This window comes from Panthera onca, chromosome D2, assembly GCF_046562875.1.
Source record: "Panthera onca isolate mPanOnc1 chromosome D2, mPanOnc1 haplotype 2, whole genome shotgun sequence".
Taxonomy (NCBI): Eukaryota; Metazoa; Chordata; class Mammalia; order Carnivora; family Felidae; genus Panthera; species Panthera onca.
This window is the reverse complement of record NC_138349.1, coordinates 34063587-34083293: the sequence shown is the minus strand read 5'-3', so window position 1 is coordinate 34083293 and position 19707 is coordinate 34063587. Positions and strand designations below refer to the sequence as shown.

Here is a 19707-nt window from a genome sequence, read left to right as displayed (position 1 = left end):
CCTTTAGAGTATCTTCAGGGCTGATCCTTTATCTAAAGAACAAAAAAGTCCTACTCTTTAATTTTGTTTTATTGCATATCCAGTTTTACACTTCACACAGACATCGAATTTATGGAAGATGGAAATGATCCACAGGGTGGTGTCAAAGTTTAATCATTCTAAAATGCAACCTTTATTTTTAAAGTTTTTAAGTTTTTGGTTTAAAATGATTTCCTAAATGCTCCTATGCAGTTTTCAGAAGCATTAACAGTTTGAAATGCAATTATCAAAAAAGAGGTAACTTTACAGCATGAAATAGGATAAAGATATTAATTTTTCAGAGACTTATGAGGAGATTACAACAATGCATTAAAAAAGCATTTAATAACTGCCTCCCAAATGTTTGATCTTTTGCTGTAAGACTAAATATTTGGTCTCAGTCTCAATGATATCCCAAAATAAGAACTAGCCTATCCAAAAATTCCATTTGGTTGAAAGTGATAGTTAATCTCTACTTTCAAAATGTGATTAGACTGAAATACAATAATACCAAATCATTCTTCCAAAAGTTAATAAAAAGAAAAACTCAAGTATTCATCCTTTACTAGTTTCCTTTAACTCTTTAAACATTTTTGGGGTGCCTCGGTGGCTCAGTCAGTTAAGTGTCCAACTCTTGATTTTAATTCAGGTCAGGATCTCACGGTTCATGGGTTCGAGCCCCACATTGGACACAGCACTAACAGTGTGGAGTCTGCTTGGCATTCTCTCTCTCTCTCTCTCTCTCTCTCTCTCTCTCTCTCTCTCTCTCCCCCTCTCTCCCCGCTCTCTCTGCCTCTTTCCTGCTCAAGCACTCTATCTCTCAAAATAAATAAACTTTAAAAGTTTTGTAAAAAATAAACATTTTCTACTTATACTCTTATCAAATGTTCTAAAAGCAAAAATTCTAGAGGTAAAAATCTTTAAAGCATTATATTTTGACATTTGCTAATGTATCACAAATACATTGTCTGTAATTTTACTTTTATAGATAAGCATTTATTGTATAAATCAGGAACAATCTTACCAAATGACTTCAATTCAATAGTATAACAAAATAACCTCATCCTATTAAAAAGTAAAATTTCAAAAAGGAATTACCTTTCCCTGAAATTACTTCTTTTTCTACTCGCCACCTAAATCCAAACTAATGAGAAAAAAATTACATTTATGTTAGGATAAATTTAAACATTACTTAAATTGTATGTGCATCTAAACACAGAGCCAATAACTGAAATAATGATATTTACCAACATAAAAAGCAAATCTAATTCACCAGGAGGGGAAGATGGCAGGGGAATAGGAGGACCTTAGGCTCACCTTGTCCAATGAATACTACTAGATAACTATCAATTATCCTAAATACCCCAGAAATCAACCTGAAGACTTAAAGAACTATGTAAAATATGACACTATATACCTAAAACATAGGGAGAAGAGGAGTGAAAAATGGATTCAAACGTAAACCATGAACTTACTAGAGACCGCAATATATAAAAGATGTTATACATAAAGCTAATGGTAACCACAAATGAAACTACCATTAAATATGCAAAGAATAAAGAGAAAGAAATCCAACTATCCCACTAAAGAAAACCAGCAAACCATTTATGAGAGAAAGATGAGAAAGGATCAGACAAAAGAAACAACCACAAAATGAGTAATAAAATAGCAATAAATACATATCTATCAATAATTACACTGAATGTAAATGAACTAAATACTCCAATCAAAAGACATAGGGTGACAGAATGAATAGAAAATCAAAACCCATCTATATGTTGCCTACAAGAGACTATTTTAGACCTAAAGACACATGCTTTGAGGATGTGAGAGGATGTGAGAGGTGAGAGGATGGAGAAACATTTATCATGCAAATGATGTCAAAAGAAAGCCGGAGTAGCAATACTTATATCAGAAAAAACAGACTTTAAAACAAAGACTGTTGGGGCGCCTGGGTGGCTCAGTCAGTTGAGTGTCCGACTTCAGCTCAGGTCATGATCTCACAGCTCCTCAGTTCGAGCCCCACATCAGGCTCTATGCGGACAGCTCGGAGCCTGGAGCCTGCTTTGGATTCTGTGTCTCCCTCTCTCTCTGCCCCTAACCCACTCTCATTCTGTCTCTGTCTCTCTCAAAACTAAACATTAAAAAAAAAAAATTTTACACAAAGACTGTAACAATAGACAAAGAAGGACACTATATATTAATAAAGAGGACAATCCAAGAAGAAGATATGACAATTGTAAATATTTATGCACCCAACATGAAAGCACTCAAATACATAAAACAGTTAATAACAAACATAAAGGAACTAATCAATAATAATACAGTAATAAGTAACAGTAGGGGACTTTAATACCCCACTTACATCAATGGACAGATCATCTAAACAGAAAATCAGTAAGGAAACAATGGCTTCAAATGACACATTGGAACAGATGGATTTAACAGATATATATTCAGATATATTCAGAACACTGCATCCTAAAATAGCAGAACATATTCTTTTCAAGTGCATGTGGAACGTTCTCCAGGATAGATCATGTATTACGCCACAAAACAAGCTTCAATAAATTCATGAAGATCAAAGTCATATACCATGTATCTTTTCTGACCATAATGCTATGAAACTAGATGTCAACCATCAGAAAAATTCTGGAAAGACCACAAATACATGGAGGTTAAATAACATGCTACTAAACAATGAATGAGCCAACCAGGAAATAAAAGAAGTACTGAAAAAAGTATATGGAAACAAATGAAATAAAAACACAACAGTTTAAAAACCTTTATAAAAAAACAAAATGGGGCACCTGGGTGGCTCAGTCAGCTAACTGTCCTACTCTTGGTTTCAGCTCAGATCATGATCTCACTGTTGGTGGGTTCGAGCCTGCTTGGGATTCTCTCTCTCCCCCTCTCTCTGCACCTCCCTTGCTTGCTTGCTCTTTCTCAAAATAAATAAATAAACATTTAAAAATAAAATAAATAAAACCTTGTGATGCAGCAAAAGCGGTTCGAAGGGGGAAGATTATAGCAATACAGGCCTACTTCAAGAAGCAAGAAAAATCTCAAATAAATAACCTAACCTTGTACCTAAAGGAGCTAGAAAAATAACAAATAAAACATAAAACTAGCAGAAGAAGGAAATAATAGGATTAGAGCAGAAATGATATAGAAACTAAAAAAATAATAGAACAGATCAATGAAACCAGGAGCAGGTTCTTGGAAAAAAAATCAATAAAATTAATAAATCTCCAGCCAAACTGAGAGAAAGGACCCAAATCAATAAAATCACAAATGAGAGAAGAGAAATAACAACCAACACCACAGAAATACAAATAATGATGAAAAACTATATGCCAACAAACTAGGCAACCTAGAAAAAATGAATAAATTCCCAGAAACATATAAACTACCAAAACTGAAGCTGAAGGAAATAGAAAATTTGAACAGACTGATAACCAGCAAAGAAATTGATTCAGTAATCAAAAAAACTCCAAACAAACAGAAGTCCAGGACCAGATGGCTTCACAGGTGAATTTTACCAAACATTTAAAGAAGAGTTAATACCTACTCTTCTCAAACTATTGCATAGAATACAAAAAGGAAAACTTTCAAATTCACCCTAAGGTCAGCATTACCCTGATACCAAAACCAGATAAAGACACCACCAAAAAAAGAAAACTACAGGCCAACATCTCTCATGAACATTGATGCAAAAATACTCAACAAAAATACTACCAAAACAAATCCAACAATACGTTTTAAAAAATCATTCACTACAATCAAGTGGGATTTATTCCTGGGTGTCAATAGTGGTTCAATATTTGCAAATCAAACAACATGATGTATCGCATCAATAAGAGAAAGGATAAGAACTATATGATTTCAATAGATGCAGAAAAAGCATTTGACAAAGTATAACATCCATTCATGATAAAAAACCCTCAAAAATAGTAGGTTTAGAGGGAACCTATCTCAACACAATAAGGGCCATATATGAAAAACCCAAAGCTAACATCATTCTCAGTGGGGAAAAACTGAGAGCCTTTCCCCTAACTAAGGCCAGGAATAAGACAAGAGTGTTCACTCTCACTACTTTTATTCAACATAGTACTGCAGACAACAAAAAGAAATAAAAGGCACCCAAATCAGTAAGAAAAAAATTAAAACTTTCACTATTTACAGATGACACGATACTACATATAGAAAACTGAAAGACTCCACCAAAGAACTGCCAGAACTGATAAATTCAGTAAAGTTGCAGAGTACAAAATCAACGTACAGAAATCTGTTGTATTTCTGTACACCAATAATGAAGCAGTAGAAAGAGAAATTAAGAAACTATCTTATTTACAACTGCACCAAAAATAATAAGATACCTAGGAACAAACCTAACCAAATAGACACAGGTGAAAGACCTGTACTCCATAAACCATAAAACACTGATGAAAGAAACTGAAGAGGACACAAAGAAGTGGAAAGACATCCCACACTCACGGACCGGAAGAACAAATATTGTCAAAATGTCTGTACTACCCAAAGCAATCTACACATTGAATGCAATCTCTATCAAAATACCAACAACATTTTTCACAGAACTAGAACAAATAACACTAAAATTTGTATGGAACCACAAAGACCATGAGTAGCCAAAGCAATCTTGAAAAAGAAAAGCAAACCTGGAGGCATCACAACTCTGGACTTCAAGTTACATTACAAAGCTGTAGTAGTCAAAACATTATGGTACTGGCACAAAAACAGACACATAGATCAATGGAACAGAATAGAAAATCCAGAAATAACCCCACAATTGTAAGGTCAATTAATCTCTGACAAAGTGGGAAAGAATACCCAATGGGCAAAAGTCAATCTCTTCAACAAATGAATGGTATTGGGAAAACTGGACAGCAACAAGCAAAAGAATTAAACTGGACTACTTCCTACACCATACACAAGAATAAATTCAAAATGGATTAAAGACCTAAATGTGAGACCTGAAACCATACAAATCCTAGAAAACAGCAATGGGAATAATTTCTCTGGCATTGGCTATAACAACTTTTTCTTGATAGGTCCCTTGAGGCAAAGGAAACAAAAGCAAAAAACTATTGGAAGTACATCAGAATAAAAAGTTTCTCCACAGTGAAGGAAACAATCAACAAAACTAAAAGGCAATCTATGGAATGGGGAAGATATCTGCAAATGACAGATCTAATAAAGGGTTGGTCCAAAAAACAAACAACTTATACAACTCCACACCCCAAAAACAAATAATTCAATTAAAAATGGGCAAAAGACATGAACAGATATTTTTCCAAAGAAGACATACAGATGGCCAACAGACATATGAAAAGATGCTCATCATCACTTATCATCAGGGAAATGCAAATCAAAACTACAATGAGATATTACCTCGCACTTATCAATATAGCTAAAATAAAAAAACATAAGAAACAACAAGGGTTGGCAAGGATGTAGAGAAAAAGGAACCCTCCTGCGCTGTTGGTGGGAATGCAAACTGGTGCAGCCACTCTGAAAAACAGTATGGAGATTCCTCAGAAAGTTAAAGATAGAACAGCCTTAAGATCCAGCAATAACACTACTCGGTATTTACCCAAAGATACAAAAACACTAATTCAAAGGGATACATGCACCCCTATGCAGCACTATTTACAACAGCCAAAATATGGAAGCAGCTCAAGTGTCCACAGATTGACGAATGGATAAAGAAGATGTGTTATATAAAAATACACACACACACACACACACACACACACACACACACACACACTAGAATATTATTCATCCATAAAAAAGAATGGAGTCTTGCCATTTGCAATGACATGGATGGAGCTAGAGACTACTATGCTAAGTGAAATAAGTCAGTCAGAGAAAGACAAATACCATATGATTTCACTCATGTGGAATTTAAGAAACAAAATAGATAAAGGGAAGAGAGAAAGAGTGAGAGAAAGTGAGAAAGAGAGAGAAACCAAGAGACTCTTAACTACAGAGAACTGATGGTTACCAGCAGGGAGGTGGGGGTGGGTAGATGAAACATATGATGGGGAGTAAACTTGTGATGAGCAACAAGTGATTAAAATAAAGAGTTAAAAAAAAGCAAACTTAATTTTAAACCTGATAGCTTTTTTTTCTCCATACAGGATTCCAGTTATTTAAAGATATATTTGAACAATGTTAAGGAACAATCTTTACTTTAAAAAAATTTTTTTTTAACGTTTTTATTTGTTTTTGAAGGAGAGAGAGCATGAGCTGGGGAGGAGCAGAGAGACAGGGAGACACAGAATTCGAAGCAGGCTCCAGGCTCTAAGCTGTCAGCACAGAGCCCGATGCGGGGCTCGAACTCAGACTGCAAGATCATGACCCGAGCCGAAGTCGGATGCTTAACCAACTAAGCCATCCAGGTGCCCCTTGAACAATCTTTACTTTTAAACTACTTATTAAAAGGTACAGGTGCTAGGCCACAAGATGCCTCCTTTAATAAAAAATATATATATTATTTTATGACATTGACAGAAAAAAAAGAGATTATAGTACAGTAAAGAAGCAATATACTATAGTGCAAAGAGTTGAATTATCCAGGTTTTAGGTCTTAGCCCCACCGCTTAACAGGTTATAACTGGACAAGGTATTAAATATTCTTGTGCCTCAGTTTCCTCATACGTAATGCAGAGATAACACAGTTCTTTCTTCTTTGGTTTAAGAGGTTTAAATAGGAATAGTACACATAAAGTACTTAGAATAGTACCTGGTACATACTACCCCAGGGGTTAGCAACTATGGCTCACAGGCCTGCTGCCTGTTTTACATAGAAAGTTTTATTAGAACACAACCACAACCATTCATTCATGAATGGCTCTTTCCTCACTGCAATGGCAAAGTAATGAACAAGAAAGAGAAATGGGACCCTCTGGACCCTAAAGTGGAAAGGTATTAAACTTCCCTCCAGATTCCTAAACATACCTTTGTATTTTAGCTAAAAAATGTTTTTTCTCCACTGCCTTTTTAAGATCTTTCATATTCACATGTTAATTTCCTGAAATTATAGTAAATTATTTCGTTTTCTATTCAGTTTACTGTAATGGTTAAAAGCTCAGCTCTAGAATCATACAGACCCAATGTAAGCTCTACCATTCACTAACTAGCTCTGTGACCTTGGAAAGTTTCTTAACTTCTCAGTCTATTTATTTCCTTTGTATGAATAAAAACCCCAATATTATAGGTTGCTATATTAAGATAATTCAGATGAAGTATTCAATGCCTGTTTAACTTTGCCTATTTTTTTTAATCACCTATTACTTGAATCAGGCAATTTTGTATTTTAAATGCAAATGAGGGCTCAAAATATTTGAAAATATTCTCATTAAAATCCCCCCCCAAAAAAAAAAAATCTCTCCAGTCTAGGAAAAAAATAAAGCATTCAAAATAAGTCTGTTTAATTCTACTTTTAAGTCCATACATGTATGTGAGGATTGCTTGTCATAAAACATATATATTAGGATGTCCACTGAAGCACAGTCAAATGAAAATAAGTTTCCCAACTTTTTCTTCCATTCATTAATCTATTCAATAATTATTTAAAAAAAAAATTTTTTTTTACATTTATTTATTTTTGAGAGACAGAGAAAGACAGAGGACGAGTGAGGGAGGGGCAGAGAGAGAAGGAGACACACAATCCAAAGCAGGCTCCATGCTCTGAGCTGACAGCATAGAGCCTGACATGGGGCTTGAACTCACAAACCGTGAGATCATGACCTGAGCTGAAGTTGGACGCTTAACCGACTGAGCCACCCAGGTGTCCCAATCTATTCAATAATTATTAAGCAACTACTTACTGGGCCTGGAACTCTGCTGAAGATATAAAATGATTATTAAAATGTCTGTCAGAGGTGCCTGGGTGGCTCGGTCAGTTCAGTGTCCGACTTCGGCTCAGGTCACGACCTCACGGTTTGTAAGTTCAAGCCCCTCATTGGGCTCTGTGCTGATGGCTCAGAGCCTGGAGCCTGCTTCGGACTCTTTGCCTCCCTCTCTCTTTGCCCCTCCCCCACTCACACTCTGTCTCTGCCTCAAAAGTAAACAAACATTAAAAAAAATTTTTTTAAAAACACTGTCTGTCATCAGGAAGGTTACAATCTTATAGGGGGATAAAAAATGTAACAAATGCAGTATGTCCTACTAGTTAGTTACTAAGGATTTGGTGCTGAGCCACTGCCTCTTACTCTACCCGCTAGCACAAAGAGATCACACATGCAAGTAATAAGACAGACAGATCCTAACTTCCTGAAAACACAAAGTCTGTGACCATCCACTTGGATTCCTATGTAGGAGAAAAATAAACTTATATCTCCTTTAAGCCAGTGTTATGGAGGAGTGCTTCAGTCCTTCCAGCTGAATCTAATCCTGATGCAATGATCCAACCAAATTCTCAATGATGAAAGGGAAGAAGTAATAAGGAAGGGAATAGGTGTGTGGGACAAAAGCTGGAGTTCACTAAAAATGCCCCATCTATTATATATATTAGGCACTGAGCTAGGAGCTGATTTTTTAAAAATCAATAAAACACTGTCTTTGTATAAATAAAACTATGAGAAAATGCATCCTAGTAAGGAAATCAAAGGCACTACTCTTTTAACATTTTCCAGAACCTCAAATGTGGTATGCCAAAAAAAGTCATCTTTCCTCCTAGAAAAGATCCCCCTGTGTATGGGGTGAGGGGTATATGGGAAATCTCTGTACCTTCCCCCTTTATTTTGCTGTAAACTTAAAACTGCCCCTAAAAAATTAAATCTTTAAAAAAAAAACAACACATCTGTCTCCCTCCAGATTTCCTATTTCTGATTTCTTACTTGGATTTACCCTCATATCTAACTACTCATCATGTTCTAATAGGAAAATATAATTTATTTCAAGATTATCCTCTTTCAAGCATGATTTCTAGTAATATACTGTGTTTTTTAAATGGAGAATACAAATATTTAACATTGATTTATATACACTTTCTCCCCTCAATTATTACTATAGGTTTTTTTGAACGGCAGTCACATTTTAATCCACAACACCTTGCCCAGTCCTTACTAAATACTGAAAAACAATCAACAGATGAGTCAGCATTGAAAAAGCTGCTTTATTATGTGCTTTTAGAAAGATTTATATTTCATACTCAACTTGCAGTTGAGTAACTCCAATTGCTGTGATGCCTTTTGGATTTAATGTGATCAAGAACTAGTACAGACAGGAGAGCTAGTTCCTAAGAAACTGGGGAAATCTTTGGGATATATGACATGCATGGGTTTGTAAACAGGGTTTGTAAAAAAAAAACAAGGGTTTGTAAAAACAGATACTGTTACCTATAAGAAAACTGTGAAGCAACTCACATATTAAAGCCACTACTGAAAAAAAAATTAAACCAATCATGATTCTGAGATTTAATTATTTAAATGAAAAAGAAATTCGTATAATAAATAAATCTAAAACAACTTTTTAAATAGATTATCTTTCTTAATACAAATGCACACTAGCCAAAACATACAGATTTATGCAACATTCCCTTCCCCCCACCCCCCACCAACCCATTTCAAACTGACATCATCTGTTCCTGGGTCACCTTCTCTAGTTACAAATGTGAAATTTGAGATAGGAATAAAAATCACTTTAATATCAACTAGAGTAAGATGCAGTGAGAACAGAAATCTGCCATTACTAATTAGCACTGGTAAGATTTAATTCTACTAGAATAGACATTTATATAAAAGAAGATGTGCATCTGCCTCTTTACAGATGGTAATTTATTTGAAAAAAAAAAGTCTATCAATTTCAAACATCATCTGTGAGACAAGACATCATTCTGCAGTGTCAAATCATTCATTATAATCAGTAGAGGCTCTAGGCCAGAGTCAGGATGAAACAGGATCCAGTAGCCACTTGTGTTTAATCTTAGACTATTCATGCCTCAGTTCACAAAGGTTGACTAAGAGACCCTTGACTAAGAGACCCTTTGTAAATTCCATAGCTGTAGAGGTTAAACGGTCCAAATGACTCTTCATAGATGCAGGACTAATTCAACCTAGACTTGAATTAGCACCTTTAAAAGAATAATGTGGGGCATGATAATAATATTAATAATAATAATAATAATACTGTACTTAAATAAGAACCTTCTATAAATACTTGGGAGGCATACCTTATTTTCTTTGTATCTACTGAGATCTGCTATGCAGTATTCCTTGAATAATTTATCATAGTATTTCTTTGCAAGTTTCTTCTCCCTAGATCCATAAAAATATATAAATCTTTTGCATTTAGAAATTCAACCACAGTTTACTACTTGGAAGCAATGTCAATAAATAACACATATGATATAAATATTAATGTTTTAAAAGAGGCCTATTCCTTACATGTGCATAGAATACCTGAATATTAACTATTTATAGTGGCTCTCTCAGGGAGGGCAACTGCAAGGCTGCCAGTCAGAGAAGGGGAGCCTTACTCCTCACTTTTTGTCTTTTGTTATGTTTGCATTTCAGGTATTACTTTCAGGTATTACTTTTTCCCAAGATATTTTAAAAATTTTAAAAGAAGCACATTATGGAACAACAAACAATACACTAAAAATGCAATAAACTATATTTTCAAGACAAAGTCAAGCAATGACAAGTCAGTAAAAACGGCTAAAAATTACCAAAAGAACCAAAGCAAACTTAATACTACTCCAAGGCATGTTTTTATGTCTTCCACTCAGAACTCCTCCATGCAGGGGCTGAATGACCTGGACAGGTGACAGGATAAGAAAACAGGAAGCAGGAGAGACAGGACTAAAGCAGTTTATGTATTATGTGTTGGGTGGCAAAAATTACCAATTCATGTCCATTTCATCCTCCTCATTCCATAGGAATCTATGATTTTCTCGTATAACATCCATGTCTGTCTTGTCATTTTCCCTGGAAAATAAAACTATTTCAACTTAATATAAACACAAAATTTGTCAAATTTAGGAGGTTAAACAGTTCTGTGAGATTTTTTAACAGCTGAGTATAAATACATGAAGATACAGTTTTATGTGTGAATATGTATATATGTTCATAAACTTATAAAAAGGATTTCAGTATTTTCAAAAGACACTGATAAAGAGGGCTGCTACACAAACAAGTTAAAGGAATAAGGCATTTATCCGTCTCTAGTACTGGTTTCAATTATACAAATGGTGCTAAATTACCAAAGATAGTTTGAGAAATCTAAATAAACACTAAGTGGATAAGGAAAAATGAGTGAAAGTAAGTTTTAGAATCTAAAACGTCAGTAACACCACGCCACAGAGATCAAATTTAAAAAATGGAAGAGTTTTCCATACCTCATTTTACTACACCTTCCTAGAAAGAGTGAGTAACGGCAGACCAGAAGAAAGGGGATAATATTTTTAAGATGCTAACAATTTGGGGGTGTCTGGGTGGCTCAGTCAGTTAAGCATTCAATTCTTGATTTTGGCTCAGATCATGATCTCACGGTTCGTGAGACTGAGCCCTGTGTCAGGCTCTGTGCTGACAGTGCAGAGCCTGCTTGGCTTTCTTTCTCTCCTTTCTCTTTCTGCTCCTCCCCCACTCTCTCTTTCAAAATAAATAAATAAATAAACTTAAAAAAAAAGGTGTTAACAGTTTGGGGGTAGAACAAGGGATTGTTGGGGAATACAGACTAAAGTGAGAGGGGAGATAAATTTGAGGTAGATGAGATAATACAAAGTTTTTTAGGGCTTTATCAAACTCAGAAAATTATTAAGTCAGAGAAAAAAAACACACACCATGAAGAGGCTCTGATAGAAGAGCCTCAACTACAGGGAGGAGTTGCTTTTTGTTTTTGTTTCTTTTCCTGTTTGCGCTACCTTTTAAAAAGCAATCCCAAACACTGAGGTCTAAAAAGTTAATGATCTCAAAAATCCTTACCAAAAAAAAAAAAAATTACTGCATAATCAGGTATTGGAGTATTCCTCACATATCCTGTTACTGCTTGAGGCAGATCTGGCTCCGCAGGCTACCTGAGGCCTGTTGCCAGATAATGGGCTTCATGATGAGCTACTTAGCCAAAAGTTATGGATAGCCTCTCCATTTCAGGATATGATAAGGAAACTGGAATGGAGAGCAGGAGAGAATGACAGAATCAGAAGACACAGTAGCTGTGGGTCTTTAAAGACATCCGTATCTTCCTCCCATTCTATGTAAACTTCATGACACTTACCCCAATCGCCTGAAGTCTTCTTTTTTGCCACCATAGTACAAAATATAGTCATTTACAAACTTTGTATGCCTTTGATACTGAAATGCAAAAAATTAAGGATTTTATTTGTTCAGGAGTTGTTCTGTGTCCATGACATACTAGTAAGTAGAGACAAACAGTGTGAATCTACTTAGTTTTTTAAATATGTAAATACATACTATCTATGTTTATGAATTAAAAATATCTGAAAGGGTAAATATTAAACTGTTAAGAGTCAACACTGTAGCCTAGAAGGATTTCACTTTCTACTGAATACTGTTTATACTGTTTTGAACATTTTTCAAGCATATACTACTCTTGTGATAAAATATTATCTCCAACTGGGAAGAAGGAAAACTTCTTGTCCCTATTGCTGAAATACATACAGCCTCACATCAATATTTAACATAATACTATGAAAAATAAACTATAGTGTCCAAAATTAAAGATATGGAATACAATTTAACTCTTATAAGATCTAGTTATTCCAGTAATGACAAAGCCTCTAAAATAGAAGATACAACTTTTGTAATATTAAATCCTAACATTAAGCTTTCAAAAACAATGTTATTTTTTTATATTTCTTTTAATACTTAAAGAATTCAGTCATGTTTATTTTTAGCACAATACAACAAGATATATGACCGTTTTACCTGTTTTAAAAAGTTCAAAGGTATTTTCTCCAGAGCCGAATATGCAAATAAAATTAACCTCATCCATAATACTGTCTGACTACATCCTATTATATCAAAGATAAATAATGACCTTATTCATTACAATGTGTTCTGATAGAATATTGAATCAGAATATGATACTGGCAATAAAGCAGTTAACCTTCCAGAAAAGAAAAAAGAGAAAATCCAGACATCCAGAGATTTGGGTTTTCCAGCTTTTGGTCTATTTCAAATTTTTTCTATAAATGGTCTCTTTGTCACCTGTAAACGTGTCTTTGTCACAACTGTTTGGCTCTGCCATTTTAGCATGAAAATAAGCACAGATAACACCTCAATGAAAGAACACAGGTATGTGCCAATAAAACTTTATTTATAAAAACAGGTGCTGAGTGGGACTTTGCTTCCAGGAAGATGGAGCAAAGTTGTGCTTCTCCCTATTTTTCTCATTAAGAACAACTAAAAACCTTGGAAATTATATCTAAAACAAATATAAAAAGACTCTAAAAGTGAGGAGGAGAATCCATTAATAGCTAGGGAGTTCAAGACCCATGGTTTGACACGGCGGTAAGTTCCCCAGGTTTTCTTTTTGCCTCATGAACTCAGAATTGGAAGTGAAGAAGCTGGCAACCTGGAAATGTCAACAAGCACAGACAAGGAAAGTCCCAACAAAAGCCTGTTCTCTCTGAATAACCAAGAGAGATGAAGCCTAACAAGACAGATAACTTTAGACAACGCTTACTCTACTCCAGCCAAAAATTCTAGAAATAACTGTGGCCCCACCTCCACCAATGCCAGAAAAGGGACCTACACTTTCACTCTTACCAGGCTGTAACTAGATGCCCCAATACCCCCAAAAGAGCGGTGTCACCAAAGGCACAATAGATGCCGAAATGTTAAAGGAACAAGTGGCAGATGAGAATAAATCCATGGGAAAGCTGAGATATTGGATTAGAAGATAAGAGGAATAAATAAATCGGTGATAAGAGGATTTCTATAACTTATAGAAAAGGATTAGGAATGATAACAAAGTGAAAGAGACGTCAATAGATAGGGGATGTATCTAATTGCCATGGTCTCCTCTTAATCCTGCCCATAGTAATAAACATCCAGAAATACTTCAGGTCTTGCTTGACCTCTCTTTCATTCTCCCAATATTCCAAACAGTAGTATGGATGGATAGTGGTAGCAGTTAGTGTAATAAGCCACAGTTTTACCAAAAAGTTGAGGTGAGACATGACTATAATAGGGAAGCAAGAAAGAGCTTAAAGACAGCCCCAAGTCATGCCTTAGAGTTGAAGCAACTACAGGCCTGAGGACAGTCCACAGACAGATCTACCTTTAGACACATAAAGAACTTCCATAGCCAAGAACCAGGTAGTAAGAGAATAAGAGTTAAAATGAGATTAAAGATAAAACAGTATTAAAATGAGAAATTTTGAGAGCCAGACAAAAACAGGTTGGAAAAATATTTGCAAGTTCATGGACTATTTTATAAACTTATTTATAGATCATTACTAATACGTTTTATTTTTGTCTCTAAATCTTTCTTATGTATCAATAAAAGAGAACTGTACTCAAAAGTATAAATGACAAGATTGCACATCAATAAACATTTACCTTTAAAAACATAATATAGGTCTATTTGACTTCACAAGATTTTATGAAATAGAAAAGTAGATTTAAAAATATTCTATTTGTTATAAAAATCTAGAAGTATAAAAAGGATACAGCATCCATAGCTATCAGATGAAACCTTCTATTTTTTGCTTCTTCCCTGTTAAGACAAATTTTAAGCAAATTCAAATTTCTATATTCTAATTAATACAATTAAATCCCCCAAGTCCCTGAGTTTACAAAAACATCTTAAACCAAAAAAGGACATTTACACTGAAGTACACACCTATCCAGCAATTCTGCGGCAACTTGTTTATGGGCCACCTTTCCATGTTTTTCTTTCTGAAATGGCTTTTTGAGCAGTAAATCATCTTCAACTGTCCTGGTTTATGAAGAAGAAAAATTATTAAAAGAGTTCATTTTTCTTAAAGGGTGTTTCTTGTTTCTTTTTATTTTCCTAATTGGAACATGTTTTAAAATTTCAAGTCTAAACTTAAAAATGACTCACTGATCTTTAATGAGACATTTTAGGTCTCCTTAAATCACTTAATTAATATCTTAACTTTATTTAATACTTAGAAAATGGAGAAGGTGAAACAAACAAATGCATGGGTTCTGATGTTAGACCACCTACATTCGTGGATCCAAATTTGGGCTCTGTCATTCACTATCTTTTTTTTTTTCCACCATCTTAATCTTAAATGAGATTAAGTTACTTAATCTCTTTGCGCCACAATTTTCCTGTTTGTAGAGATACTGATGCTTTTGGTAACTAATAATATAAAAAGAATAAGGGTTGATTATAGATGATATAGACTACAGATGATCAGCCCTAGTTATAAAGATAGATATAACTGAAGAGTACAGACTATTCAGCTAGATTTGCTCAAGTTCTATTCTTACAAAGTAATAGTTTTAAGTGAAAAATCTTAAAAACATAAAGAACCATACAACATAATTTGTTATAATCATTTCTATTCTTTTGGTCACCCATGAATACTGAACCCAACAAAAATGTTCAGTTCCATTCAGTATGCCTTACATATTGCTCTCGGTGTGAAATAGTAAAACAACTTTTATAAGTTTGGTTAATATAGATCAGTCAATCACTTCTAAGTTAACAGTTGAAATCAATTTCTAACCACTGAAAGCTGAAAACAATGCACCTAAACACAGCAATATCACCGGATGCAGAGTCCTCATAAAGCATAGGCTTTATTTGCTGACAGTTCTTGTCCCTTCCAATTCAATAAAAACTTCCATGAGCTCCTTCCTTTAAACACTTAGTCTGCTCATTCACAAAACCATAAAACTGCACAGTCTCACCCTCCACATGAACTTCATTTTGAGGTCAAGTACTTGCAAAGGGACCTCCAACTAAGCCCGTACTTAGCTATGACATTCACAAGTAAAAAGACCTTAACAGTTGCATGAAAAATAGATGCAACAGAGAAATCTAAGTTTTGTTTGGTCTCCTTTTTCCCCCACCTCCACTTCCATAAATCTCTTCACAGCATAAACATCATTTTCTTATTTTTCACATAACTGTTCTCAAATTCTCGAGTCAATTCATTATAGTTTAATGAACAAAAATTCATTGAGTAGAGCATCGTTGTCTTCACATGTAAACATAATCCAGAAACTTTCAGTATTATTTATACGTCATCTCAACCTGGAAAGGATCTGAAACACAGATCAATAAAAAATTACTTACCTTTTTTTCCTTTTGTTAGATTCACCACAGTGTTCATCATCACTAAAATCAGAGTCATAGCCCCCATGACCATGCATCTGTAAAGAAGTATGAAGTCAGTTACCTAGAACCTAAATTGCTCATAGTTCAGGAAACAGTTCAAAAATGAGTTATCTTTAAAAGCTGTAGTAACTGTAAAGGATCATGGTGGGTATATCACTGTTCACCAGCCAACTAAAATTTTCATTCACTTTGAAGTAACAGACTTACCCTTCAGAAAATGAATCAATCAACATTTTCCACCTTAATTACTATTAAGCCAACCAGGGAAGCTACTCTTTGACCTCTTCACTGAAAACGAGGTTCTTTTTATAGAACCTGCCATGTGACCGCACACAAGATTCAGGGATGCTTCACCTGATTCAGTGTATTTATCACCAACTTTGTTCCAGACATTATGGTAGGTCCTTAACAAACACTGCTTCTAATTCCATAAATTAGGAACTATGATCTCCACTTTACAGATGAAGAAATCAAAGTTAAGTAAATCAGTCACAGAGCAAATAAGTGGCTAAGCTGATCTACTTGACTCTTAAGCCCATGATTTCAACTACTCCAATTTGCCTTTATGGAATATGCTACCCTGATTATTATATTCCGTTAGACTTACTCTGTGAAGAGTACACTATCAGTTCATTAAAACTTGCCTTTTTACAACATATGTTGAGATTTCCTAGTTTCTTCAAAGTAAACAACCTTGCCCTTTGGTCTAGTAAACTTTATTTTGTTCCAATTCATTTTTTAACTGAAGTTCTTAGAAATCCAGGAAGATCTCAATTGTCACTCAATTGTACTTGAAGAAGCCTCTGGTTTCAGCATTACATTGAATTTGGAACACACATTAATGGGGAATCAGTGGATTATTTGACTTTTGAGGTCATACTCAATTCATATGGCTACAAGGAATTAGTCCAGGTCAGATGACATATCGAAATTTTTAAACTTTAATATTCACTATTACAAGTGCAGCAGGACAAAAAGGAAAGAACTCCCTAAACTTTATTGCACTGGACCTAAGACAAGATACCTTTCTAGTCCTGGCTACCTTGAATAAATTACTTTATCTCTTTGGGCTTCATCTGCTAAATAAGGTGTCTACATCAAGTAAACCTTAAATCTTACATATTTGTGAATTTTTATGATTCCATTTTCAAACTTAGGTGTGTGGGTGAAAACCTCTCTTCTCTGTCCCACAAAATTCTAAAGAGGAAGGTGCTAGCCAAGGTTGGAGGTAAAGGGTAGAAGGCCACAGTTCCAACTCTATCCTCCCTTAACATCTGTTATCACCTGGATCTCCCACCCTTTATCATGTCAACTCCTTGCTCCAGCTGTCTTACCACATCTCAGCAACTTCTCACCCTTTATGTCCTCATTTTCCAAACATCTTGATGAGGGTCAACCATTGTGTGGAGCTTAGAGATGTATTTCTGGCATCAACCTACCAGAGTGCAAATCCTGGCTCTGAACTTTTCATTTGTCTTTTGTTCTGCATGTTCCTTAACCTCTCTGAGCCTCAGTTCCCTCTTTCCCCCTTCTATGAAACGCGGCTAATAAGAGCACCGGTCTCCTATCTCATAGGACTGTACGTTAAATGTGGTACAGCATATAAAGAGTTTTAGAACAGACTCTACTATGGTAAAATCCTGTAAATGTTGACTATTATTAATGTCATCTTGACCCCACAGCCCGCGACACCACCTCCTACCGTTGCTCCCCCTCTCCCATTTTCCCCCCTCTGGCGGCTTCATCCATCCCATACTCATCTCAAATCAGTGGTTGCACTGAAAAGCTCTCACTCACTTCGGGTAACGAATCAAATGACAAGGGCCGAGAGAAATTCGAGACGGCAGACGCCGGGTGTTCTCTAGAACCAAAAAAACAACCAAAAGATAATCAACGAGTAGCATATGAGGAACAATTCTGGAGGTCCTTCTAGCCAGCCCCAAATACACTCAAGGCCCTTATCACACACCCCTTCGCTCCTCTCTGCTCTGCCAAGTACGCCCGCGGGAGTCGCTTCCCCTCTCCCGGTGGCTGCAGCGACTACGCACGGCCTGAGCGAGCCGCTGCAGGGCCAGTCCGGTTCGCCCCCGCCGCGCAGCCTCCCCGCATCGAAGGCCGCCGCCGCCCGCTCCCCGCCTCTTTCTACGGGTCCCGATTGGGCGCCGCTTCCGGTCCGGCTCGGCCGCGTGTCACATTTAAATGACACCGTCCTCGGGCGCGCCGACCTCGTGCTACAGCCAGAACAGCCCCGGGAAACAAAGGCAGCGGCAACTAAGGCCGGGAGAGTAGGCAAAGGCTATCTACTTTCTACAGTCACAACCGTTAGTTTTTTCCCTCGGCCTCCTTCCCCTCGCGAGCGCAGCTTTTAATGTCGTGTGGTACTGCTTGCACTACGCCCACGCCCGTTTGAAAATATTTTGTTTTAGAAAAAAATCCTGCCTGTATATCACCTGCCGTCCTCTTTCTAGTAACCTTAGTAACGCCTCCTCGGAGCATCCCCGCTGAAGCGTCTGTCTCCGATCTGCCTCTCCTCCTCCCTCCATAAAACAGTTCTCATAATTAAAACAAAAATAACTTTCCATCGTTTCACCACCCACACAATACATGCCATTCCAGTACTGGCGGCAGAGGAGCTCATGGAATATGGGAGCAAAGGAAGAACAGGGAATAGGGGAGATTTCACAGGGTCGCAGATTCTCCGCAACCACCTGGCACACGTGAAAAGGAATCTAAAATATTTCCTTTTAAAAAGAAGAAAAAGACAAAAACGTAGGCAGGAAAATTTAAATTATTTGAGCTCCACCAGGTTCTCCCTGTGATTTACCTTTCCTACGTTATGATGCCCCATTCTGCTTTGCAGACCAGTTACTGGGTTCACGTCTTGTCTCCCTCCAGCTAACTGATTGATGCTTTTCATCTTTGCTTCCTCTCAGCACCCAACACAGTTCCTTGGAAATCACAAGCGCTAATTAAATATTTGTTGAATCGAACTGGCACGCCACTGACTTTTACAGCGGGCCCATTTTAGAGAAAACCTTGGCACTTAACATACATATCATTTTTACATCTTTTGCACTAAACAGAAGATAATGATATTCAAGGCCCCCTTCTATTCCTGAGAGTAAATTGTAGATCTTTTTTTACTCAATGCAGTGAATGTGATCTCAAAAATCTGTAAGTTAAATTACTGTAAATTCGATTATTTCAAAATACAATCAGATTATACTGCAATAAAAACATTTATTCAAAAAATGTAAAGCAATAGGTAGCCTCACAATTTAACATTATACTATATTGAGTTACTTTGTCAAGCAGTTCCTTTTTTAGTAAATATCTAAAATCTATATTTAGTTCTTTTATTATTAAAACCAAGCACACCTG

The 19707-nt window shown here is 36.0% G+C and overlaps 1 protein-coding gene across 4 annotated transcripts in view; it reads right to left on the bottom strand.

Annotated features, from left to right (window-relative positions):
- The window catches only part of LOC132685099 (protein FRA10AC1), a 37585-nt gene extending 18393 nt beyond the window's left edge, over window positions 1-19192 (bottom strand). The window contains exons 1-9 of one of the 4 annotated variants that reach the window (XM_060641999.3): window positions 19151-19192; window positions 18124-18187; window positions 16285-16361; window positions 14857-14952; window positions 14685-14730; window positions 12265-12341; window positions 10893-10976; window positions 10220-10304; window positions 1117-1162 (exon numbers count right to left, since the gene is read on the bottom strand). In XM_060641999.3, coding sequence (XP_060497982.2) covers window positions 1117-1162; window positions 10220-10304; window positions 10893-10976; window positions 12265-12341; window positions 14685-14730; window positions 14857-14952; window positions 16285-16361 — 511 coding nt within the window. In that variant the 5' untranslated portion in view covers window positions 18124-18187; window positions 19151-19192. Of the gene's footprint in view, window positions 1-1116; window positions 1163-10219; window positions 10305-10892; window positions 10977-12264; window positions 12342-14684; window positions 14731-14856; window positions 14953-16284; window positions 16362-18123; window positions 18188-18295; window positions 18492-19150 lie in introns of those variants that run through there. The other 3 variants (XM_060641998.3, XM_060642000.3, XM_060641997.3) reach the window with 3 other exon arrangements.
- Between the last annotated feature and the right edge of the window lie 515 nt (window positions 19193-19707).